General features: G+C 46.5%; 1 protein-coding gene across 4 annotated transcripts; it reads left to right on the forward strand.

Annotated features, from left to right (window-relative positions):
* Nucleotides 1-2,658: 2,658 nt before the first annotated feature.
* RILPL1 (Rab interacting lysosomal protein like 1) lies at nucleotides 2,659-25,388 on the forward strand. Of its 4 annotated transcripts, XM_039560729.1 has the most exons (9): nucleotides 2,659-2,989; nucleotides 6,763-6,913; nucleotides 11,740-11,858; nucleotides 12,780-13,007; nucleotides 16,115-16,287; nucleotides 16,809-16,901; nucleotides 20,155-20,242; nucleotides 22,063-22,177; nucleotides 22,567-22,638. In XM_039560729.1, exons 1-8 carry the CDS (start codon nucleotides 2,690-2,692, stop codon nucleotides 22,129-22,131), a joined length of 1,221 nt encoding a protein of 406 aa, XP_039416663.1. In that variant the 5' UTR covers nucleotides 2,659-2,689; the 3' UTR covers nucleotides 22,132-22,177; nucleotides 22,567-22,638. The 4 variants fall into 4 exon arrangements, with proteins under 4 accessions (XP_039416663.1, XP_039416665.1, XP_039416666.1 ...); XM_039560731.1 differs by lacking the exon at nucleotides 22,063-22,177 and having other exon boundaries at nucleotides 22,567-25,388; XM_039560732.1 differs by lacking the exons at nucleotides 20,155-20,242; nucleotides 22,063-22,177 and adding an exon at nucleotides 19,247-19,322 and having other exon boundaries at nucleotides 22,567-22,651.
* Nucleotides 25,389-25,500: the final 112 nt, after the last annotated feature.

The raw sequence follows: 25,500 nt of genomic DNA on the forward strand, positions 1-25,500 counted from the left end.
GCGCGGGGAGCGGCGCGCGGAGCGAGGATGAGGGGGCGTTGCCCGGCAACGGGGCGGTGCGAGCGCGGGAGGCGGGAAACGGGGCTGAGGGGAGCGGGGGGGCGGCTCCGGAGGGAAGGAGGGCAGGCGGGAGGGAGCTGCTGCTGCTGCTGCTGCAACTCGGGAAACCCGAACTTGCTGCAGCTAGGGAGAGGTTTGGGGAGTAGCCAATGTTGAGGACGTTAACAGGGAAGCGCAGCTTGTGAGCTATTCACGCACAAGGAAACACAGTCATGGCACGTCCAGTTTCTGCTTCACCGGAGAGTAACTGTTTAAAAACCCATTCCTTTCGTGACGGTGCTTAAGCGCTAATTGCCAATTAAACCTTCCAAACAGAAATACAGAAGTTCATGCTTGAGCTCAAGGCAGCCTGTTTCATGACTAGCTGTTTTAATGACGTGTGGAAGAGTTCAAGACTAACACACAATCTGGCCTTCCAGTGAAATACTTGTGTGCTGGGTTTTGCCAATAAACTCCGATTGTTGTACTCGTGGTGACACCCACACGCGTTTGTCTTGACAAATGCTGGGTTTACATCCGTAAATTCTGCTCCCTCCCTCCAGCTCCAGGTGTGAGCCAGCAGTGCTGCTGTGTCAGAGCAGGCACAGGGTGTGCACACGTGTGGACAAAATTCTGCAAGACAAGCTGAGCCTGAGGAGCTGCAGGTCACGTACGTGGCTGGATAAGAGACTTTTCCTGCCAAGTCGTTTTCTGTGAGTTTGGATCAGGCCAACATCGAAGCTACTGCTTCCCACAGCACAAACTGTGCTGTTTTTTCACCTATCTCAGCAGTAGTTCTAGCCTTGCCACATGTGTTCCTTACATTATTACATTTTTCCTCTACGTGCACTTGAACAGGACAATGGGAACTCGTGTAATACTAAATTCTTGTGGCATAAACTTTTTCTCATCTCTAACTCGGGCAAAACGATGATTTCACAGCATAGCTGCTCCCCTGAGGTACTGCAGAGTGTTCTCCAAATATTCTGCTCAGGCTGCTTCTCGTCCTTGTGTGTTCATAAGCACCTTTGCCAGGAAAGCATGACTACACACCATTATTCATCCTCCTGCTCCCCTGGAACTTTGTGCAATATCCTGTGGTGTTTAACTTTGGGAATAAGTTTCCTGAACGATATATAGATATATTTTCACTGAGTTGTTGCTGTAACTTAGGCAATTGATTGCCAAGCTCAGGTATTTGGGGACTGATTGTTCCCCTCCTGGCTGCCCTGGTACCTGATGGCAGCACATGAGAAGATCAGTATTTTGTACCGTTGTGACAGAATTGCATGAAAAAGCTGGTCTGGGTGTCACAGTGTTGCATTTCTGGGTGTCACAGTGTTGCATTTCTCATCGTTCATCCCTCCCATTCACCTGCACTGGCGTTTTGCATCTGCCAAAAGTAGATAATTAATGCTGGATTCACAACATGCAGCACGTGTCAAGTCGTTCCAAGCTTGGCTTTTGCAGTCCCAGTGTTAGTTCTCCTGACTAGTTCCAGTGTTTGATATTATTCATCATATCCTGTCCAAAATAAAATGCATTCTTCCTACTCTACATACAGAAAATGGCAGGATTGGGACTTAAAATTATTTCCAGGCACATTTAACTTCTCTGTAGAGACTCATCTGGAGCATCTCTTCCTAAACCCCATGAAAATAAGAACATCCAAACTTTCACAGTCACACCTGCAAGCAAAAAAACTGAAAAACTTGACCAGAAAAATACATTTTGGTTTAATTTAAATTCCTCTGTAAGTGGATCCGTGCCAGCAAACTGCTTCTGTGTGTAAAATCTCCACTGATCCTCTGAACATGTGCACAGTAAAGATTCTTTCTGTGCTCTTGCAGGAATAGCCTAAAACCCCTAATGATGGTGTGCAGCTGCTGTGTGCGAGCCCCTTGCTGTGCTGCAGAACGGCTTGTTCACCCCACTCCGTGCGCCTGCAGCCATCCGTCAGCCTTGCTCCTCTTCGGGAGCAGGGGAACATCACCCCTCTTCCATCCTGGTCCCGGCCATGTCAGCTCTGGACACCGCGCTCGCTGTTGGGTACCACGGACACAGCTGTGCGCCCCTGCCCTGCTGCGAACCCGCTCCAGCGCCAGGCATCGTCTGTGTGGGACCCGAACCCCGAACACGGGCGGCTTCGAGCTCTGCCCCGTCAAACTCGCGGTTCTCCTCCCCGGACGAGGCCGCAGGAGAGGTCGGTACCACGAACCCTCCCGCTGTTGCTCGGCACAATCACCGAGCGAAGAGCACCCGCGCTTGGCGATGCTCCTGTCCCCACTGCAAGCTAAGCCCGGCGGAGCAGGACTGCCACCGCGACCGCTCCCGGCGGGGACCGTCCCGGGAACCGGGAGGCGCGGGGGCCGCGGGCATGCGCGGGGCCGCCCCCGGCCCGCCCAGCGCCGGGCATTGGCCGCGGGCGGCGGGGCGGTGGTGGCGGGGACGCCGCGCCCGCCTCCCGCCGCCGCTGCCCCAGCACCGCCCGGCCAAGTTTAAACACCCCCGGCCGAGCCGCCCGGAGTTCGCGGGAGTTGCCGGGGGCCGCGGCCCGGGCGCGGGGCGGCGGGAGCGGCTGCAGGGGGACCGCCCTGCCCGGAGCGCGCCCCGCCGCCGCCTATGCGGGCGCCGCGGGGCCGGGCGAGCCATGGACGGCGGCGGCGGCGGGGCGCCGCCCGCCCTGGAGAAGAACGCGGCGGAGCTGACGGTCATGGACGTGTACGACATCGCCTCGGCCGTGGGGCAGGAGTTTGAGAGGGTGATCGACCAGCACGGCTGCGAGGCCATCGCCCGCCTCATGCCCAAGGTGGTGCGGGTGCTGGAGATCCTGGAGGTGCTGGTGAGCCGCAACCACATCAACCCCGAGATGGAGGAGCTGCGCCTGGAGCTCGACCGCCTGCGACTGGAGAGGATGGACCGCATCGAGAAGGAGAGGAAGCACCAGAAGGTGCGGGCGGGGACCGGGGGGACGCGGCGGGGCAGGGCTGCCCCCGCCTGCCGCAGCCGCTCTGGGGTGGCCGGGCCCCTGCCCCCCCGCCGCCGTTCTCCCCCCGCCGCCGCCGGGAAAACAAAGAGCGAGGCCGGGGTGCGGGCCGGGATGCCGCGGAGCCGTGGGAGCGGGCGGGGCACGCGTGCGGTACCGCCCGGGAGGGCTCCGGGCTCTGCGCGGATGCTGCCTTAGCGTCGCTGAGGCTTTGGGCGTGTTGTTGTTTTTTGTTTCCTTCCCTCCTGGAAGTTTCCTCCCTCCTTCCCTTTCTCCACCCCTTTCCCAGTCACTGCATTTCCTTCCCCTGTGTCTCCCCGATTAGGACTCCTGCTCCATCCCCTCTCCTGACGAGAGGATAGTGCTGCTTCCTGCTAGGCCAGGAAAGGTCACTGACAAGAATACACTTTCCTCTCCGGAGCTGGGAATGATTTAGCAGTCTAGTTTTCCTGGCACAGACTTCGGGTTAGGAAAGTCAGAGGGGAGAGATGGAGAACCAAGTGATTTCAGAGCAGAGTTAGAGCTGAAGAGTAGGGAAGGTCGGGAAGAGCACTCTGTCAGCTTGCTGCTCCATCCTCTGATGGCAAGATATCCCTTGGCTTTTTCTGGGGTGGTCACAGCATTCCCTGACCCCACTCCCCTGAAAGCCCAAGGTAGAGAGCACTTCCCATATCCTGTTAGCTCTTACAGCAGGACAGCACGCTCCAGTTACTGCAGTAAAAGTGGCAGATCCACTCTTTAAACCATCCAGATAACTGAAATGGTTCTTCTAGTAAATGACTGTGCTAAATCATCACTGCTGCCTTATGCCATTCCTGATTCCACACACAGAATCAGGATAAACAGGAGATAGGGGATTTCTGGAAGAGAGACCTCAAACTTCAAGATTTGGCTTAACTGGATGAATCCCCATTTTATATTTTTTAAAGGGTCAGCTAGAGGACTTTCACCTAGCATGTGGAAAATCCAGGATAAACCCTGCAACATTTTGCAGAGGAAGTCTCAGGGCAATGTCTCTGAAAAGGATCGTAAAAGATCTTTAATGTACAAAGCCTTGATAAGTCTCAAGAGTATGAAATAAGGTCTAGAGAATAGATACAAATATGTTATATTTACCAAAGGCTGCGGGTGAAGTGGATACTGAACAAGTGTCATTGTGCAAGTTGTTCTGTGTAGATGTTTGTGAAGTTCTTGTAAGTGTTAAAAAGTTTCCTAAACGTGTCAGCTGATCTCCCTGCCCGTCAACCACCTCTGCTCTATCAGCTCCTCTGAGACTCATGAAGTGGCCCAGGGAGTGTTTAAACAATCTACTTCAGTGTAAACAGATTTGAACAGGAAAATAAACTACATTATACATACCTTTTATTTTTTTAAATCAAGTTGATTCCCAATGCACCAGGTTCCTACAGAACAGTGGTCTCACATCTTCTCTGTTCCAGTGTGAGGGTTTGAAGACTCTTTCACAGGACAGGTGCTGATAAGCAGAAAAAATCAGATACTGAGAAATATTTTTGACCCCAAAGCCTCCAAAAGAAACACCGAGAAAAGCTTTTAGTGGTCCTTGCAAGCATCAGTTTATGAGATTTCAGCACTTGAACTTTATGTGTAAATCTGTTTTGCGTGTAAACCTGGCTCAGCACCCACTGCCTGGGGTTTCCTGAGCTGGCTGGCACTGCCTGGCCCGTAGATGTGCCTCCCCTGTCTGGTACTTCCATTAATGAGGATTCAGAAGTTAATTTCTGCTCCAATTCATTGGTCTCTTCAATAGCAATAAATGACAAAGTGTGCCTAAGCAAACCTCAGGATAGTTGTGTGTTTACAGTGCAGCCACACATAAATGATATGAGTTTAGATAGTTTGGGGGTTTGTGTGCATTCTGTTTTGGTTTTATCAATATGCTTGTAAGTGATGAATGTGCTGGTTTATTGCTAAAATAGGTCACTGCGTTATTTTAGCTACAGAGTTGTAGCAGGCAGCATCACTGTAAACAGTCCAGGTATTTGGCAATATCAATTTCATTACAGATTTACTTTTTTTTCAAGATAAGAGTTTCAAGTAAAATAGGTGATTAATGACATTTTCTTTCCTTTTTAGTAGTTAAGTCTGCATAGCTTACCACACCTTTGTTATTTATTATTCTTTGCCATATAATGTTTTCTGCAACACTTTTAGCAGCAATACAGCAATAAATGCTGGAATAAAATTGCATTTGGACCCAAAAGTCACCCGGAACATAACTTCCCATTATCAGAGCATACATTCAAAGCAGAGAGCTATCCTTTAATCTCTCAGCAGAGCTTATTTTAGCCTCGAGCTGTGCTTGGCTGGGTTGTTGTCTGAATGTGTTTTGTTGTTAGGTAGGAAAGGGGCATGTGGATGGATGTGAAAGTCAGCAGTGACTCAGCCTGGCTCCAGGGATTTGCATGCAGCTTTTTGTTTGAAGAACATACGTGAAAATGGCACAGGGAATGCCCCCCACTGCAGAAGTGAGATATACAGAGAGGCTTTTAGAACGAGCAAGGCTCTAAATTCAACTGTTTTCCTTGAGGACTTTTTACTTTTTATCCTGATTTGACCTTCATGAGGATTGGTGACAGCTGCTCTTGACACAGAGTGTCCCGACAAATGGGAGCTGTTTTGAATGGCCTCGCTGCCACTAACACAGACACCACTCAGGACATTCCAAGAGAACAATTTACATAGGAAGCAGCAGGGTTTGGGCTTGTGTTCCCCATGTGCACCAGGAGCTCTGGCTTTGCTGCACTGGATCACACACTCATCAATTTACACTTGTGTTTCATAACAGGAATTTAGACCAGGCTGTTCTGTCAGAACAAGCATGTCCACTGGCCCTCGCTGTGGGATGGTTTGGGGGCATTTCTAACAGCTTTGCAGCTGCTTCCTGGGCTGCAGGAGGGAATTGGTGCTCGTGTTTCGTTATTTGTCTAACACAGCAGCCCCCTTAATCTGGTCCTCACAGCAAAGCAGGGCATAAGGAGCCATCCTTTGGGTAGCTTGCAGGTCAAAAATGTTTGCATCAGGAATGATCCCCTCAGGTATTTACATTCAGCATATAGCAAAGGGGACTGTGGTGGCTGGTTTCCTGGTGGTGGCATTGATGCCATGAAGATTTTTGCCTTTTCTTTTATACCCCTGTTATACCTTTTTACAACTTCTGTATTCTCAGTGCTTTTTGCCTACATTCTTGGACTTGTTTTTTCAGCTCAGAGACTAAACATTTTAGAAGCTTCCTAGTTAGGGATCAGTGTGCCCCAGAGCCCAAGGTCCTCTCCAGAACACATTCTGTAAACTGAGATAGAACCATCCAGGGGAAGGCTCCTTGGGGAGGGGGGCTCACTTGAACCTTTCACTGGGGAATCTTTGATAGATCTGCTAATTAGTAACACCTATAATGATATACCTTATCTTTTGGGGGTGCATTGTGGTGTGCATTGAGGTGCATTCAACCTGGACGTGTGCACCTAAGGTTCCTTAAAATAAATACCAAGGTAAAATCCCTTTTTCCCTTCTAACCGTGTTTGACTCTTGATTTGAAGACCAGGAAAAGGCATCAGCATTAGAAAAGCAGATGTCTTCTAGGAAACTCACAGTAGTCTCATTTAATTGTTTCCCATAAGAATCAGTAGGTTCACTACTAGTTTGATCTATAAATCGTCCAGACATAGACTCTTAACATGTTTAAAAATATAAATGTGTTGTCCTGATCTACCTTATAGGAATTAGAACTGGTGGAGGATGTCTGGAGAGGGGAAGCACAGGATCTTCTTACCCAAATTGCACAGCTGCAGGAGGAGAATAAACAACTGATGACAAACTTGTCTCACAAAGACATTAATTTCACAGAAGAGGAATTTCAGAAGCATGAAGGCAAGTTTGATACTTCAAATTCAGTCCTTGCTTTGTTACAAAAAGCAATATTTTATCAAAATACTTTGGCTGGATATTCTGGTGTGGTTTTTTCCTGTGGATTAATGCAGATCTGGGTTTTGAAGGCTGGTTTGTTTGTTTACTTGGTTTTTATTCCCTGAATAGAAAATCTCTGAATACATGATGACACTGAAGATATGATTAAGAAGTGGAAGGATGAGGGAATGACAACCAACTTGTTGTTTGGCTGAGAAGGGGACTTAGAGCCAATTTTGAAAAAGTGAGGAGATTTATAATCCAGGGAGGGGGTGAATCCTAAAGAGCTGAAACAACCCATTTGTGGGCATTCTTGAGGCAGCATGAAGTTCAAGATATACCTGCAAGTACCGATAGATCTCAGTGCAGCAAGTGAAACAATTGCCAGCCTCAGCTCTGACCCACAGCTCAGCCAACAGCTCTTTCCCAGGAGCAGAGGAACAGATGCTCGTTTACTCCACCACTCCCAGCACAAAATTTGAGGTTGTGAGACCCCAAGTCCGTTTCACGATGTCCTGAGTGGAGCATTCAGAATGACTGACCAGTCTGAAAGCAGAGCACACAGCTGAGCCATCACAGCTCTCCAGTGAGCACTAGGAATGAAGAGATATCCTTTTCCAGGCTCCGGAGGCTGGGATTAAGTGGAGGCTTGCTGGAGGTGGATGAAACTCTGTCCCACACTGTGCAAGTTGCACTTGCTCTCTCCCCGAGGCCCAGTGCTGTTCACTTGCCCTGGGGAGGAGTATAATGAAACTTTCAAAAAGTAAAAACTGTTAAACCTCTCAAGATACTTTTCAAAACAAATGCAATGCTTTCAATTTAGGAGTCAATTAGTCGCAAAGAAGTAGCCCAACATCAGGCTGACAAACTCCATGCAAAATTCAGAATGGCACTGATGAGTCATGGACCATCAAGACCGACATCGTGTTATAAAGAACCAGCTTCCCCTTTGTTTTCTTTTTTTTTCTTCTTCTTCTTTTCCCTTCCAGTGGCTATCTAGCTCACTGCAGCTCATGTGTTTGCATTTAAATATAGCCATACTCTTCACATCCAGCCAGCCAAGCAAATGCCAGACGTGCTTTTCTTGTTATTTTTACTGTGTCTACCCATGTATAACAACACAAACATAACCCATAAGCCCATTCCAGAGCTTAGAATCTGGGATCACTGATATTCTTTGGCCAAAATAATCACTTTAAGTGAAATCATTAATTTATATCAACCCCATTTTATTAATGGGATCTATTATATCAAACCCAATTGTTTTTCTTTTAGGAAATTTTGTCATTAATGAGCAGGGATAGATTTGTCTCAAATGACTTGTTTGGGTAGTGTCAGAAAGCAGTTCTGCTGCTCTTTTTCAGTCTCTGTCCCATGGTCTGATGTAGAGTCCAGAGAGGCAGGATTTCAAACTAAATACTGTGTTAGCTGGACTCATTTTGAGCAGACTCCAGTGCTCCTATCTCAGCATGGTTTAGCACTGTGATCATGTCTCCCCTCAGCGCTGGCCCCAGGGATCAGCAGCTCACTGCTTACTCACCAGACAGTTAGAGGGGTTATTTTACACAGGCAACAGAGGCCACTGATTTGGGTGTGCAAGAGAGTCAATTGAGAGTCAATCCTGCCAATTAATTCTCAGGGCCTCACTTGAGCATGATGAAGTGTTCATGGGAGAGGCAGAGGCAGTCCTGTGCAAACAGGGGTGTTCTGTGCAGTCTGAGCAGAGCAGGGTTCATGTGAAAGGACCTGTGACAGTACACAAAACACACGGGAGGAGTTAAAGATGAGTCTGTAACACCCATTAAAGTGACTCCTCCCAAGCCCAAACGGAGCACTGCTCGATGGTGCTGACTGATTGGAATATCCCAGGAAAATGCCACATGCAAACTTGACCCAAGTGTGTCAAACAGGACGAGCAGGCTGCAGTGTCACTGCAGGGGAGCTGCTGCCTCAGCCTGGCTGTGGTAAGGACAGGCAGCAGGATGGCAGCAGTTGTGTGACCCTCCCGTGCTGCAGGATCTACAGTTCTCTTCAAAAGGGGAGTTGAACTTGTTCTGAGTATTGAGGTAATGGTGCAGTGCCACAGGCTCTGCCTGGCACTTTGGCCTGCAGTGATAGGTGTTGTATGGACACAACGCTGAACAGTTTCCTAAAAATAAAGAATCTTCTATTTTTTTTTCCAGTTTCTTTTCTTTCTTTCTTTGGTATCCTCCCCTCCAGCTGCTTTCCTTTCTCTTGCTGGAACAACGCTGTGATCACAGCGACCCACAGGAAGCTGCTCATAGGATGTGCCTGGGGAAGCCGACTGGGTGTGCCATTTAAGATCTTGCAGTTATTAGAGTTTGAACCATTTAGAGATAATTATTTTACATTTAGGGCACTTAGTGATTTCCCTCTCCTCTTTCCCAGTGCCTGAGGAAATGGAAGGAGATGTGACTGTTTCACAAAACTCGCCACCTTTCCTTTCGCCCCCTCTTCCTGAAATAAAAATTGTAGTGATCTGTGCACACAGTCGAAGCCTTTTAGGTGTTCACCAAATGTTAGGGAGAAAAATGAGCACAGTGGAAGGAAAAGTAGTCAGCACTGAATGGTACTTTAAATAGCACCTGCTATCTAGAGATCTCAAAGCATCTCACAAGTACTAATGGATACAGCTTCATTCACTAGTGCTGCCTCCTTCTGGGTGAAGCCACCAGGCTAAAGTTTCACTGCAGTCCCTCTACTTCAAGGCAAAGTTTTGGATTCTTTTGTTTTTAAATACAGCTGATGTTTCAGTCCCCAGCCCTGAGATTGGCTGCAGCGAGTGGATCCAGGAACCTGCAGTGAGGTTTGTGGGTACAGAGATGTACCAGACTTGTGGTGTGATAGAGGAATGTGGATCTTTTAGAGAAGTTAAGCAGCAGTTTGTGTCTGTGACACTTGTCCTCCCTGGTGGGTATGAGCTGGTACCTAGGCAAAGAATTAAAATTATCCTGTGAAGAACTAGAACCCAGAGCAACATAGAGCTGATAAAAACCAGGGTCCAGAAATAGAGCAGGCAAATGTACCACAGAATTAAAAGGGATGAGGACGTAACACTAGAATGTGAACACCATGTCACTGACAGTTCTTTTCTGGGATTTGACAGGAACATGTCCTGTGAACCAAATTCCTGGCCAGCCATGACCACCAGTCCTTTTCCCAGCAGAGCAGTTCCCTGTTCTCTGCAGTACCACAGCTCTGGTCCTTTAGCATTGAGGATGGGAGCTGCTGTTCCCCCTGTTTGCTCTGGTACACTCCCTGCATGGGAGTCCACAGCTGCTGCAGGAGTGCACATCCACCAGTTACTCCCTTTCCTTCTCTGAGGTTTGTCCTGCTCTACTCTATTTTTCATCAGTTCATTCTGTAGCTGACCTGTGAGCTGGAGTTCCTAAAGACATGCAGCTAAATTCTCTTGTGGGAGGAACTCTGGATTTCTCTGATGAGGGAAGAACAAAACCAGAAAGTCTGATCTGATGTTAGAAAAGAGAGCCTTTCCTGGCTGGAAACATTTGATGCATACAGAGCGTATTTCTGATGTGGGAGCTGCTTTAATATATTAGAAAGGAAGCAGCTTTCCAGCCATCCCAGAGTGAATTATCACCACTTGCAGTTCGTAAATGGAAGAAGCTGAAGACCCACATAACAAAGTACTATGCCAAAATTAATAGAATTTGCAGCAGACCCTGGATTTGAGCTCCTGCTTGGTCTGGACTTTGGCCAGAGGAGTCACACACTGCCCTGGTCACTGGGTTTTCATCTTCAAGGATGTTGTGCAATGTGATTTCATGTGATAGTTCAGGACCATCAAACTGCACATTTCTGTGCCATTCTCAGGGAAAGCCAGGGCAGGAGATTCATCATCTCACCGAGTTAAATCCTCTGGTCTGTGTCTGCTCTCAAGAGCCCATCACTGCAGTACCAGGTACAAATTATCTCTGTAATGGCAAATAGAAGGAATGCTTCCTGGTTTGTGGTTTATGACACTTCCTAATGATTCCTTGGCCAGATTTAAGGTTAATCTCACCCTTTCTTTATTTTCAGACAGGATCAGTGTTGGATTCTTGGCAATGTTCCAAACTCCTTTTACCAGTGAAATGCTATGTAGTATTTTTCTCTCAAGTACAGTTACTCTAAATATGAATTATCACACAGTAGGATGGGAAAAGGGTGGCAAAACAGGAGGAGAAAATATGTGACCATAATTCAGACTAAATTTTGGTTCTGCATTTAAGGTGGGGGTACCCTCTGAAGGTCCTGTTTCATCTTTTCACCGAACATGAAACTGGATTTCAACTAAAAATCAATCTAGTCCAGTGCTCCTCAGCTGGTTTGGATCCAGATGCAATCCAAAACAGTGATATGTTGTTTACATCTTACTGAAGATCCAGATCATCTTTTTTACAATTTTCACAAGGCCTTGGCCAGCTGATTCCAGAGATTATCACACAGATAACCAAGCTCCCTGGGGCACAGTGTGAACGTTGATGTAAAACTACTAAGGCAGCAAGATGCAGCAGTGCCACTCACTGTTGTAAATGTTTCTGAGGACTGTCAGTTCCTTTTTTAAGGAGTGTCTATGCAGTGGCTTTAATGGAGTGGATTCTGTCATCTGTGTTCTGTTACCCTTGAAGTAACCTCTAAAGCATCTCTGTAATTCTACCAGCAGGCAACTTCCAGAGTCTACTTGAATATTTCTCATTGTTATTGTTCTCAGCCTCAGCAGCTCCTGACTGTCCTTAGTTTGTGTTCTGTGTTCGTTTTTTAACCAGGGATGTCAGAGAGAGAGCGGCAAGTCATGAAGAAGCTGAAAGAAGTGGTAGATAAACAGAGGGATGAAATCAGAGCAAAGGACCGGGAACTCGGACTTAAAAATGAGGATGTAGAGGCTGTAAGTGGCTCTTGGTCTTCCTATTTCTCTTCTTTCTCACCCATGCTTACAGAACCTGGTTTCAAGTTTGAAGTTAATATAGAAAGTGTAAACAGTGCCAGATTCTTAGTCCTGCAACTGAAGTGTCCAGCAGAGCTGTGGAGTGTCCAGAATGGTCAGGTTTCAGTGCACTCCCACACCAGGGATGCAGTGTGAATCACCTCTGCATGAGAAGGGCACTGCTCAGCCCAGGCCACCTCTGCCAACAGTGACCTTTTGTTCAGGGCTTAGTCTGAGATGAATCACAGACTCCACTGTGACTCCGGGGATGACATGAGGTTTGGCACTTTCTGTGTCAGGAGGAATGACCTCCTTACCCATATTTTGCTTCCCATCCTCACACTGCTTCATGTCCTTAGGCCATGGGACTTTCCCGGTGCTAGGAAGGCCAGGCCTAGGTGATCTCTGCTCTGCCCAAGTGCCTCTGGCAGGTGCTGCAGCCTTTTGAGTTGGGGCTGTCCACACACACCCAGCAGGTCACATCCTGCCTTAGGAGAGAGCCTTGGAGCTCAAAGCAAAGTACTTATAAACTGAATATTAAGGATTCCTCTGTCTTGTATTTCTTCTCCTCTGGGTTAGGATTTGATTCAGAATCCCGTAAGTCACCCTATCCTTGAACTAATATCAGAAGTGATGGATTTGCTTTTATCTGAAAAAATCCCTGTGCTAGGGGAATTTAGTCTAAAAATCAATTAAATTTGGGTGACTGAAATTGTAGTAGATAATTAGATACTAAAAAAATTAATCTGGGGGTGAGGAGAGGGAGGGAATTTTTCAGATTAAATGCAACAGGAACCCTCTAGTTTAAGATGATGTTTGGGACTGGGCAATCCCAGTGATGGCTGAATGGACACTGAGCTATGGCTGGTGGATGTTTTGCAGCTTCAGCAGCAGCAGAACAGGTTAATGAAGATTAACCACGACCTGCGGCACCGGATCACAGTGGTTGAGGCCCAGGGGAAGGCACTGATCGAGCAGAAGGTGGAGCTGGAAGCGTATCTGCAAACCAAGGAGCAGGAGATGGGCAACCTGCGAGCAGAGCTGGGGAAGCTCAGAGAAAAACTGCAGGGTGAGGACAGCCAGGCCAGCCAAAATGGGGAGGAAGTAAAGGTAAGAGGCACCTTGAATCACTTTTTAAACAGCCTTTTAAAAAGCTTTGGACTTCATACCAAGTACCTCTTTGGCTAATCTCTGGAATATCAGCTGTTAGTTGATATTGGAGGCAGACAGCAGGGCTGTGGTAGCGTGTTGGCTTCATTTTGTTTGTATGCACCTACCCCTTCCCCCAAAGGAAAACAAACCAGTTCCTTGAAGAGTCTGGTTTTTCCAAAGACAAACAGCCAACAGTAGCTTCAGCTTTGCCAGATCAAAGATCTGGCAAATACTCAAGGCCGGATGGGTCACAGGGGTGCACAGTGGTGATGGTGGCAGGTGAACCACAGTGGAACAGAAGCTGTGCCAGAAGTGGTCCTGGAGTCAGGGCACAGCTCTGCACACCTGGTCCATGCAGTGCTTGTGGCACTTGGATCAGTCAGAACTAAGCTGGTTTAGTGCTACCAAATCAACATATAAATATTTCAAGGCACTTTTTAGAGGAACCAACTTTGGCCTTATTTCTGCTTTTGCTTCCTATTAGAATTGTGCAGTGAAGTGTTGTGAGCACAGATGTTCGTGAAAAGCAAATGTTCCTGCTGGCAGAGCTGGATTCTTGCAGAGCAGGCAAAGTGACAGTCTGCAAATAGAGCTGGGCTGAGATCAGAGCAGCAGGAATGCAAACTTGAGGGGAGCTTCCTGAGAAAAAGATGCACTGATCTGTTGATCCCATAGTCCTCTTTATGGTTCCTAGTATTTTCCTTTGTGCCTACGACATTAGTTTTTTCTTCCTAAAGCAAATGTACTGCATTTCCCTCTCCTAATGATGCTCTTAGCAGAGTAGGAAATACAATAAGGGGTGTCATGATATTTAAGAACTTAGAGGAGCTCTATCACACAGAGCCATTCAACTTGATGCATTGGTAAGAGCTCCATGGTGTAAATGCCTGACAGACTGCAGCAGAGAGTGAAACATCCAGTGAAACATCCAGTGAAACATCCATTTCACTGGCAACAGGCAGGAATACACATCAAAAAGCAGAGACAAGTGCTGATGGAGTACCTTGGTCCCCCAGGAATGTGACAGCCAGTGATGTGTTAACACGTCACTGCTGAGTTGGGCAAGCTCTGTACTAATAATGAAAAGGATTATTTCATTGCTGTTAATTCAGCCAGGACACCCAGCTTTGTAAACAGGGCTGGGGAGCCCAGGCCTGGAGCCAGCAGGAGTGAAAGTGTCCTCAGTGTCTGCAGAGAAAGGATGCATTCTTCACCTCTCTCTAACTCATCAGTTCCATGGCAATGGTGCCTCTTCTAATTAGAGCCGTTCCTGCTCCCTCTGCCAGGATGGTGCTTACACAGGAATTGCAGTGGCAAGCAGAAAGCTGGAATAGCTGCATGCTCCAGAATGGACATTACTTGTTGGCCTCTGTCAAGGACATTTGTATTGGGTACAGGCTGCTCAGTCTTTGCTGATTTGAGCCAAATCTAGCAAAAATAGTTTATTTGGGCAGAGATGTGGGGCAAATATACAACCAAAAGAAGAGACATCAGCTCAGACCCCTATCTAGGGGGTGAAGAGGAGGAAAAGTGTTTGAGTAATTTCCTTTGAACTTCTTGGTAGGTTGCCTCAATCTTTATTCCATGCACAGGAATGTTTTTGGATGGAAGGGGTGATCAAACAGTGTCCAAGTGAGCATCGCTCCACTGCCTCATCCCTGCAGGACAGGCACTGAAATTCACCTTGCACCAGCCTTAGCCACATTCAGCCTGAAACCATGTATCAGTGTATTGCAAAACCTTCTCACAAACACAGGAGCTTAAAAGAGGGTAGGATCAGGATTACAAAAAATCGACTGTGTAGGAATTTCACTGCTTAACTCCTCAAACTTCCAGCTCGTATCCCAGCGAGGCATCACTGCCACACAGGAGCTCTGAGACTCTGATCTCTGCATCCTCCCAGGAGGGTGAGTGGTTGACTCATGTGGTGGCCTCTATCAGTCCTTAGAAAAAGCATCACATTTCAAATGGGCTTTGCTACATTTCAAATGTGTTTTCCTGGAACAGTGTGTCCTGCATTTATTTGTATTGTTATAAATCCTGCAGACCTCTTAAAGCTTGGAGCTGCTTTTCAGAATCTTGATTCCAAGCACCCTTCCCAGAACCTTGTGATTTTTCATTACCTGGTCCTCAGCTCTGTGCAGCCACTGAGTGGAACAACAGCAGAGGACCTGAGCAATGGTCTCCTGTGTGCTGTGCTTACACAGACCACATTTCCACAAGCAGTGTGTGCCACAGAATTGTAAGCAAGTGCTAGAGTGACAGGAAGCAGCCCCATAGGCCTGGGAATCAAAACTCATACCTAGAGAGCAAATTCTGGCTTGTTGGGAGCCACAGAAACTGGGTGGTGGGAGAAAAAATTCCTCCAAGCTTCCAGTGAACTCTTAGAGGAAAAGAGGCAAGGGTGCACGTGTACAAACACCTCAGCTGCAGTGTTCTTCCACTTTGTAGCCAGAGCTGGTGCTAACACCCCTCCTGGTTTTTAATGAAAGCATAAGGGGGGATAGAAACTTAAATCTCCACTTCATATGTTTACATTCTAAGGAGACACCTCTCTGTGGGAGGAGCTGGAAGGAACTGCATGACCTTTGCCACTCCATTTTTTCAGTGTTCGGATAAAAAATGATGTTTGGTTTACACCATTTGTTAAAAGTATGAACTCCTTGAATGGACTTATCAAAAATTGGACATTTTCAGTGGACTTTCTGGCAGTCTGGATTCCACAGGAATTTCTCCACAAAGAAAAACCTTATCCCCTATAAGGTGGCTCAAGCTGGACCCTGTGTCCAGGCCTGCCAGCCTCACCTGTCCTGTGTGTGTCATTGGTCAGCCTGTGCACAGGAAGGGACAAAGTGATCAGATCCCTGAGCTGCTCCTGCTGACAGTCTTTAACATGAAAAACAAGTTCTTCTGCATTCTTTTTCTTCTTACAATTGCTGTGGTTCTCTTAAAAAAGGATTTAATAGTGCTGAAAGGAAGAGGCTGGGAACTGTTCTGATAAATACTTCAAACTCCTCCGACGTGCTCTTGCACGGTGAATTTAAAGCCCACGTTTCACTCCCCAGGCAGAACCAAACAATGATGATTGTCTCTCTGAGTCAGAAAAGATGGCAATGGACTTAAAAGATCCCAATCGCCCAAGATTCACCCTGCAGGAGCTCCGGGATGTCCTTCACGAGAGGAATGAACTGAAATCTAGAGTGTTTTTGCTTCAAGAGGAGCTTTTATATTACAAAAGGTGGGTTACATCTCCTCTCCTGTTGCATGATATACTCAGGGGAGCCACAGGGCAGGTCTAGAAACAATAAATGTGCTCTGAAATTCTGTCCAAGCTCATGTTTCTGCAAAGGCTTGTGTAGACACTGTGAGAACTGGCCTCAGCTTGAACCTGGTACCTCAAACTTGTCCTTCCCTAACTCCCAGGTCTTCCCTGAATCCTAGAAAGATTACAAACATTTAATGCTTTTGAACTTCAAAAATGAGGATAGGAGTGGGTCTAAAATGAAAATTCTAGACTTTTTATTCAATCCATTGCTCTTCTCCCTCTCTTTGTCACAATGGGAAAAAAATACTGAATGGAGACCCAGTTCTAGGTGCTGTTCCTTGGTTGACAGAAAAATCTTCAGTGGATTTTAATGGGTTTTGAACAGATCTTTTTGCATTCCTTCATCAACAGTGCTACCTCAGATTGAATTGTAGATCTCAAAGTGCTTCCATGGCTTGGGAGGAGAACATTAATTATCTTTTCTTTCTTTCAAGTGAGGAAATGGAAGAAGAAACTAGATCCCCACAGCCTACACCCATAATTCAGCCAAAACCCTCAACTCAGCCTGAATCTGGAATCAAACGACTGTAAGTAGCATATTTACTAAGCATACTGGATATAGTCTGCAAATACAAATGTTTCTTATGCATAGGACAATTTTAAAGACTTTAAAAATTCAGATAACCACATTCCTACTGTATATGAGAGAGACACTGAATGAGCACTTGGCAGATGGAAAACAACAGTTGGTTTTGGCCAAAACTTTTGCCTAGATCTGGGACAACTTTCAATCTTGGATTATCATTTTCCCATGACCTCACTGTGCCCATTTCCCTGTTGACTGAAGCCTTTAGACCCTGACTTGCACTACGTGGGCAGCACAAAATCCTTCTGTTTGCTGAGCAAATTTGCTGCTGAGAGGATGGTCACTTGCTTGGCTAAAAGAACTCCACCTTCTTCTGAAATATTAATGCTGTTGTTGGAACCAAAGCTTACTGCCACAGATGTGCTGTTGCTAGTGTATCACTTAATTATAAAATCACAGGGTTGGCCAGTCCTTTTCTCTGTTGAAACTCCCTCCTGGACATTTATTTATTCCAAATTAAGTCTTCCAACCTTATAGCAACTCTTTGGATTTTTGTGATACCGGAAGCTGAACTTTTTAAATTCCATCAGTGATTTTGGAACAGTTGTTTCCATATAAAAAACTCTTCCACCCTGTCGCCATGTCCATAACCTTCAGTCCTTGTTTAATAATAGCAGCAGCCCTGTGAGAGTAAATTCCATAGGAAGATCTGGACTGACCCAAAACACCATGAAGTCAGGAGGGCACTGGTGATTATTTGCAGTAGACTGCAGCTTTCTGCCTGTGCTGAGAGGAACCTTCCTCTCACATGAGTAGAAAATACTGAGTTTGGATTTCAGTTTCCATTCTGCAGCTGTGATGATGAGGATGATAATACTTTGTTGCACAAGATCTTCACTGTAAAGCTTCTCTTTTCTTTTACATTTCTTTTAGAGCTTTTTAAAGCTTATTCTGTTGTAGGGAATGGCTGGTTTCAGCTCACACAGTTTGTGTTGTGCAGCTTCCATGTTTGATTTGAAATGCTGCCTTTGATGAAGCAAAGGCAGTGTAAAAATCTAAATAGAGGTTGTAAGGCAGAGCACATGTTGGTGAGGTATTAGCTTTGACTCTGCCTAAGCTGAAGTTACTTCTTTTAGCTGCCATGCTCTGTCCCCAGGTTTCAGTCTGCTCTCTCCTTTTAGCCATCATATTAAATAAGGGAATATAAAACTGTCTACCTGACTAATCTGAAGGATGGTAATAGTTTTCAGGTTTGTCTCATTCTTGCAGCCTGTCTGGATAGGATTTCTCTGGTGGGGATTTTATTTTTCTTCCCTCCTCCCCTCTCTGTGTGTTGTCAACACTGTACTCGTAGATGGGCTTTAGAATGTCAGGAAATGTCACTGCTGGGAAAACCAAAGAACCCAAGTGTAGCTTCTGTCCTGTCCCAACACCTCCTGTCCCAGCTGCAGTCCCTGCCTGCTGGGAGGTGTCTCCAGAGCTCCCTTCTCCCTCTCCAGGGTACCTCTGGCTGCCTGGGGAACACTCTGGCACATAAACTCTCTGTACCCAATGATGTGATGAAAACTTGCAGTGCTGCTCTCTGCATGCAGAGTGCCTTTACAGAGGAAAGGGGAGCTGCTTTTCCCTCTCTTTCAGAGTTTTCCTCCTGATTAAACAAAAAGCTGAAGTACAAACATAGGAGCCCTCTCAAGGGAAGTTTTATGCTTGCCTGTGCAATGTGCCATTTTTCCCTTCACCACACAGAGTCTGAGGGAATGAGCCATCTGGATGTGTAGCCTGTGCCATCCAAGATGTGCTCAGGTGATTCAGTGCTGCAACTCCACAAAGAAAGGAAAACAGAAGTTACAGAAATCAGCATTTTTTTCTGGGTTGGCACGTTTGGGGCAAACTCTGAGTTCTGATCTCAGACTGACTGACTTGTACATTTGTCTCTTCCACATCACATGACAGAGTTTTAATGAAATAATGTAACCAGGAGGCTTTACTGAGGAGGAAAAATCCAAGGATTAAAAATGCTCCCTCTGTTTGGAGCAGAAAACACCCTTTTGTTTTCTCCTTAAGACTACGTGCTTGTTTGTCACTGATGTCACGCCTCAAACAGCCAGGAGTTTTCTTCCTATTCTTGCAGTCTACAAAAGCTGGTGTGTCTGTCAGTTCTGCAGCTCAGGACGTGCCACGTTGCATAAAAATAGAAATCCTGGCTGCTGCTAATGATCCAACAGTGTTTGCCCATTTGTTTTCAATTTTAATCTCAAAACAGCAGTTGGTGAGTTGGGGAGAGCTGCATTTGGTCACAAGTGAAATGTCTCTCGTGATTTCAACTTAATCTTTAATTGACATTAGTCCACAGTTCAAAAAAATATTTGGCACGAGGGAGAACCTCTGAGGAGAATCCTTAGAAAAACAGAGGGTGTTCCAGGTACGGATGGAGGTGTGTTGGCAGGTGTGTGTGGGGCTGGCTGGGCACAGAGCACTCAGCTCTCTCAGCCTCTATGCTGCATGGACTGTCTAATGCTCAGTGAAAGTGCTGAACCCTCACAAAGAACCCGTCTTGCTGCGAGCCAGCTCCAAAGTGCTCCTGCCAGAGCAGCTGCAAGGTTTCCCAAAAGCATTCAGCTGCCTGCAGTTGGCATCTTTCTGCATGAGAAGTAACACAGGTTCTTTTGGAACAGACACACAGGCCCTTTAACCATGGAATTTCTCAAGAGGTTATTTCAAGAGTTCACCTGCAATTCTGATTTTTAACTTGAAAAGATCAGCTGTAACCCTTCTAGGATCTTTAACTGTAACGCTGGTCCTCTCTAACCCTGTTTTCTGTGCCAATATCCAGTAGTCACAGCAGAGTCCTGTTTTGTATTTCTTAACATACACCTTCATCCTTCATTTCATCGTGTCTGTGCCTGTTTGTCTCTTGGATCAAAAACGTGCACTCTGCTCTGCATTGCTAGAGGTGGTGCATACCTTGATGAAATCCAACCCAGGTTGCAGGCTGCCTCACAACAGGAAAGTGGTATCTTTTAGAAATCCAAAAGCAATTGAAACTGCTACAATAACTGTTTTTTCTAAACAAGTGTTTTTCACTGAGGAGAGCTGTCTTGGGTGATGCAGATCCCCCTCTCCCTGTAATGTGTCCTGTGTTGTAATTCAAAGTAACTCCGTGTATCCTGTTTGCCTCTTTTCTTTTTAATGGAATGCTTTTTCTTTCCCTTGCTCCAGTCTTATCTCTTCTGTGTCTGTGCTTTCCTGACCAGGATCTTTACAGCCATAATGCCCATGGTAGCAGCTGGATTGATTCCAGACGATCCCACATTGCAGCCAATACGAAGACTTGTGTCCCTTGTAGGAATTTTTTTTAAATGTTTGGTACTGTGGTTTCCTCTTGCATGACCCCATGTTAACAAGCACTGCTGGTTGCATTCTCGTGGCTGCCTGTGGGATCCCAGAGGATCAAAGTGCCAATCAGAATGACCAGTCAGTGTCAGTACTCATCCCACTCCTCCATGCTCATCCTCAAACTGACATTTTATCACCTTTTGCCTCAATGTTGCCATGCTAAACCAATCAGTATTCCTTGGAAAATTGGTGCAATAAGCAGTTTTAACCAGCATCTGTTAATTCTGCTGTGGCTATTCACAGTTCTCACCAGTGCTTTTTGAGAAACTCATTTCTAACGATTTGTTACAATCATTAGTTAGAGTTACAGAATGGAGTGGCTGATTTCCACATTAATTTCCACTGTTAATTACAGGCTGTTGCTTTCATGTCTTTCTATCTATGCCCTGTATATTTTGTCTCTAATTATGTATTTTGGAATAGAGTATAAACTCTTCATAATCAATTCTGTCATCCAATTCTTGGCTCTCCCTGGAAGACATACTGGTAATTGTTAATGCAAACCTCTTTGCATTAGAACTGCTGCTTTAGTGATCTTTATATCTACAGCAGCGACACAGCTTTAAAATCCCTTCCTCTCCACACAGACAGGCTTTTTTCAAACATCCTCCATGAGAATTTTCTAGGCATAATAACAATTTTCATTGTTTCAGAAGGAATTTTAAAAGCCAAACCCTTTAGAGATTTATGAACTTATTTTTTCTCTTGCTTAATTTCACGATAAAGTGAAAAATTACTGAGCTATGACATTTGAAACTGACTGTATAAACACAGCAGTCCTTTGTGTGGGCTTCCAGACAGTAACCCTGAGCAGGCAGGACCAAATGTGCTCTGCAGAAACCCTCGGTCTCTAAACGCTTCTTTTATCAGCTGGAGCTTGCTCTGGCCCTGAAAATACACAGTATATGTGTGTGAATTCATGAGCTCCTGTGATGAAGGTGGTAGAAAAGTATGAAGCTAATTAGGTGCAAAAGACTTATTTCACTATTAAGGCTGCACATTTGAAGCCAGGAAATGCAAAAGTTCAGGTCCTGCTGGCACTGTTATTTATGTGCATTTAACTTGTGTAGTGGTTTATTTCACTTTCTAGTCAACAAGTAATTATTCTTAATATTCTCAGTAATTACCATCCAGCTTCCTCTGTGATGAGAGACATGGGAGGTCGAACTCCCTGGTCTGTACAAGGCAGCTGGGAGGGTTGGGATCGTGGTGCTGAGGGGGATGAAGGGAGTGTGGGAGGAGGGAGAACGCTGGGGAAGGTGAGCATGGACTCAGGGTCAGTGCCCTGACCAATATTCCACCACCCACCAAAGCTGAGTTTATATTGGCACAGTCCCTCACTGTGGAAGCATTTAGCAGTTCCTGTCCTGGATCACAACTGGTATTTGCTACAGTGCAGGCAAAACAATCTTTTCCTGGAATCCACCCATCACTGAGACGAAAGGGATCCGCAGCCAACTCAGTCCTTTGGTAGCTGGAACCACAACTTTTGCATTTCTCAGCAGGCCTGAACACTGCACTAACACTGAACGAACACTGAATTTGCCTAATCCAACAACTCCATCCCATACAAATAAAACGATACTAAGGATTTTTCCACCTGTACTTTTTAGCTGTATTAAATGGCTGTTGGTTCATGTACGTCATTATCTTAGAGCACCCAGGCTGTGTGACAGGAAATGACGTGCACACGTGTGCATTTGTTTAGAGCCTTCATCCTGCAAACTCTCATGCACGTGGGTGCATTTATTCATTCATTTTTGCAGGAATCAAGTCTGTATATCAAAATCTCTACACTGGGAAAAAATGTGGAGACTTATTTTCTTATCTTATGAACTTCCCTGCTGACCACCTTAAGAAAAATTCTATTTCTGCTTTGTGGTAAAATATACAGATTTAATGCCAAAGATACCACTTTACTTATGCCAAGAAACTAACCTGGACTGTGTGGCTTCGTTACCTGAGGGCTGGGGAAGGGGGAAGAACCCACATCTAAATGATACCTGCACCTTGTAGAGTCAACAGCATTTAGAGCTTATCTGAAGCTTCTGTAGCCAAACTGCTTGAGATTGCAATGACTCCATCCCTAACAGCATTCTGACATGCACTCCCATCAGGCCGCTCTGCCTTGATCTTCTGCAGATGCAAACAGAGTTTTTTGCTCAGTGTTTTGTTGTGCTGTGTATTGGGGCGGGTGTCTGAAGTGCTTTCAGGATGGTAAACAGTCTTCTTTCTTTTCCCTCCCTCCCTCACTGCTCCCTTCCCGGAAGGTTTAGTTTCTTCTCTCGTGATAAGAAACGTATGCAGGCGTCACAGAAAAATGTCCACTTCCAGGAAACTTTTGGAGAATGGTCACATTCAAACAGAGATGACTCCTACATGGAACAGGGACAAGAAGCCCTACAACACCTGTGACTAAACCCCTGAGGTGTTTGGTTTGCTGCAGTAGATCTCGACAGTCTCGGAACAAGAAGCTTCTGTAAAGCAACGCGGCAGCTCGTCACTATTACTTGCCTTGCACACCTCGGGGGTTGTTCGGACTCTCCAAAAAGGATCCCTCGCTGTTCACTTGGTGACTGTTTGCTGCAAACGGGAACCCAAGCTTTGTAGTAACAGTTGCTGACACCCTGGGACATGGAAGCTTCTAGATGACTTGTTTTGTGCTGAATAACAAGTCTATGATCTTGTTCATGCATTAACTACAGTAACACAAGCTTCTTTAAACCAAAAAAGGACCTGTGCCATTGTTAGAAGTTTGTTTGCAGTGTATATCTAGTACAGGGCAAAGAGTCTTTCACCCTGTTTGTTAACACTATCAGTTGTTTGCTTTTTATTTCTGTAAGAATTTTTTCAAGAGGGATACGACAGCTGGACACCCTTGGTAGCAGCCACAGCTCTGCTGTGTCCTGTCAGTGCCGCTGGCATCGGCATCTTGCAGAGTCACCCCTTGGAAATCCACCTGACACAGTGATAATTGGAGTAGCCTTGAGAGGGACAGTGAGTGTACATTTCCCTTGTGCTTATAGTGCCTAAAGCATGAAGAGCCAATGTATGAGGTGAGCGTGCCTTGTGTTCTGCAGTATTAATAGAAAACAAATTGCTTACAGGGAGGAATCCTAACTCTTGAATTTTTTCCTTTCTTACCAGGGACTTCCCCCCAGTGTAGCAGGCAGCTGCTGTAAAGGGATTAGATCCTTCCCACAGACAGGTTTTTAATTAAGTCACACTCCAGTTTCCTGTCTAGGTAAGACTGCCCAACTTCAGAGGGAAACACTTCCTCAGCTGGCTGACATGAACTATTTCACTGACCTAGACATGATCCCAACCTTTTCTCTTGACTAAACACTACTTGGGCAGAGCAGGTAAATTGTGTGTGTGAGGCTGCCCCTCTGGTGTTGGCAGATGTTTGGGTAGCCCCTGTTACAGGGCAGAGCCCGGGGGCTGGGGTTGGATCTGCTTTGCAGCTGAGCTGGTGAGACCCTGGCTCTGACTGAGGTTGTCCTTCCAACACTAAAACCCCACAGCATCAGCACTGTGGACAGCCCAGTGTCAGTGCAGTCCCCACCTCTGCTCCACACACTCCATGAGGCACCTGGCCAGGTGGGAGAGGGTGAGTGTATCCACGGCTCCGTGTGAGGATGGCATTGAGGTGTCTCTGTGACCTTGGCCGTGTGCTGGGAAGGTCCATGCTGGAGACCACTGCTTGTGGGGAGGATCCAGTGCCAGCAGGGCCATGGGCAGCTTCTGTACGTGCAGCTCAGTGCCAGGGCCTGGGAGCTGCTGTTGGCACCACAGCCCCAGCTGCTCCACCTGCTCTGTAGAGCCTCTTCTCAAGAGTGGCACCAAGGAGAGGAAATACAGCTGAGGCTGGAGTAAAGCTCCAACTACTCCAGGTACTGAGCGTAGGAGGAACTCTCAGAGGACTCCAAAGGGCTTAGTACAGGCCAGTTATTTTTACTGCAGGGTGATCCAAGACTGGATTTTTAATGTGTGTGAGCAGCAAATGGTTCTTTAGCCCACCTGTAGCAAAACCCTGGCAGGAAACCGCTCCTTGCAGTGGTGGGCTGTGTGCTGCCCTGCTCCTGGCTGTAACTGCTTCATTCCAAACACGCACCTTCTGTGTGTTCTAGGTAGGGAAAGCGTTTACTGTGCCCCCCTGGTGTCACTGCAGCTCGGGGCAGGGGGGACATGTGGCCTTATATGCAAGCCCTGCATTTGACATGGTGACCAGAGTCCAGCATGGGTATCGGGCAGATGCACTTCTGCCTGGTTACGTTTTGCTAACGTCCTTAAAACAGCAGCACTTCCCCCCTCATGTGAAAAGCAACTCTTACATGGGGAGAGTGTCTTAATTTAATGATACTTAAATTGCCAAGATTTGGCTTCAATTTCGTATGAGTAAACAAAAGGTGCAGTACAGTCACATCAGGCAGTTAAACTGTGGATGACTCCGAGTCTCTCCTGAGCGCAGTTCAGTCGTGTGGCGCACTTAGAAGGGCTGCAGTGAGCAGAAACAATGCCAGAACGGGCGGATGCACGGCCTGAGTAAGCAGATCCCTTTGGAAATCAGCTGAGAGCAGTGAGCTGGGATAATGGAACTGCACAGACCGAACCTAGGCCGGAGCAGCACAAAGGAAGTCTCCTGGCCTGGTGCACGTACAGCCCGTCCCGGAGCCCAGGGCACTGTCGGGCCAGCTCTGCAGCCAACACCAAACCACTGCACGAGGCAGGACAGCCTTCCCCCACATCTCTGCAGCTCATTACCTCAACTCCCTCGGTAGCTCCTCCTGACCTGCTGGCATTAACCACTCGTTCTCATGTTTGCAATGCTGCATTCACACACTCCAAGTGCCGTCAGGAAGGATGGCGCAGAGGGAAGCATTTGTAAAGATCTGAAGATCTGTCATGTATTGTTTGTCAATATTCAAGGAAAATCTGCTTTTAGAAAGGGCCAGGATGGTGGCAGGTAAGGGGCGTAACAATCCTGCCTGCCAAGTGCAGGATCACTGACATTTTTTTGGTTTATTTTTTTTTTTTTGGTTGGGCAGTAAATCATTTTAACAGTTTAATAAATATTTCTGAAAAACGCGTATTTCTGCAAGACTTGTGTCCTTTTTTTTTGTGGAAAGTAATGCCATCCCTTCTTGGGGATGCAGCCTATGGATCTGTCTGCATACAACTCTTCACGGAAATACAGCCTCAAA

This window comes from Corvus cornix, chromosome 15 (assembly GCF_000738735.6).
Source record: "Corvus cornix cornix isolate S_Up_H32 chromosome 15, ASM73873v5, whole genome shotgun sequence".
In the NCBI taxonomy this organism is placed as follows: Eukaryota; Metazoa; Chordata; class Aves; order Passeriformes; family Corvidae; genus Corvus; species Corvus cornix.

Excerpts from the sequence above, each read along its gene's own strand:
- RILPL1 (XM_039560729.1), top strand. The coding sequence starts at position 2,690 with ATGGACGGCGGCGGCGGCGGGGCGCCGCCCGCCCTGGAGAAGAACGCG. Across the intron at positions 6,914-11,739 it reads GGAATTTCAGAAGCATGAAG|GGATGTCAGAGAGAGAGCGG; the intron begins GCAAGTTTGATA and ends TTTTTTAACCAG. Across the intron at positions 16,288-16,808 it reads GAGCTTTTATATTACAAAAG|TGAGGAAATGGAAGAAGAAA; the intron begins GTGGGTTACATC and ends CTTTCTTTCAAG.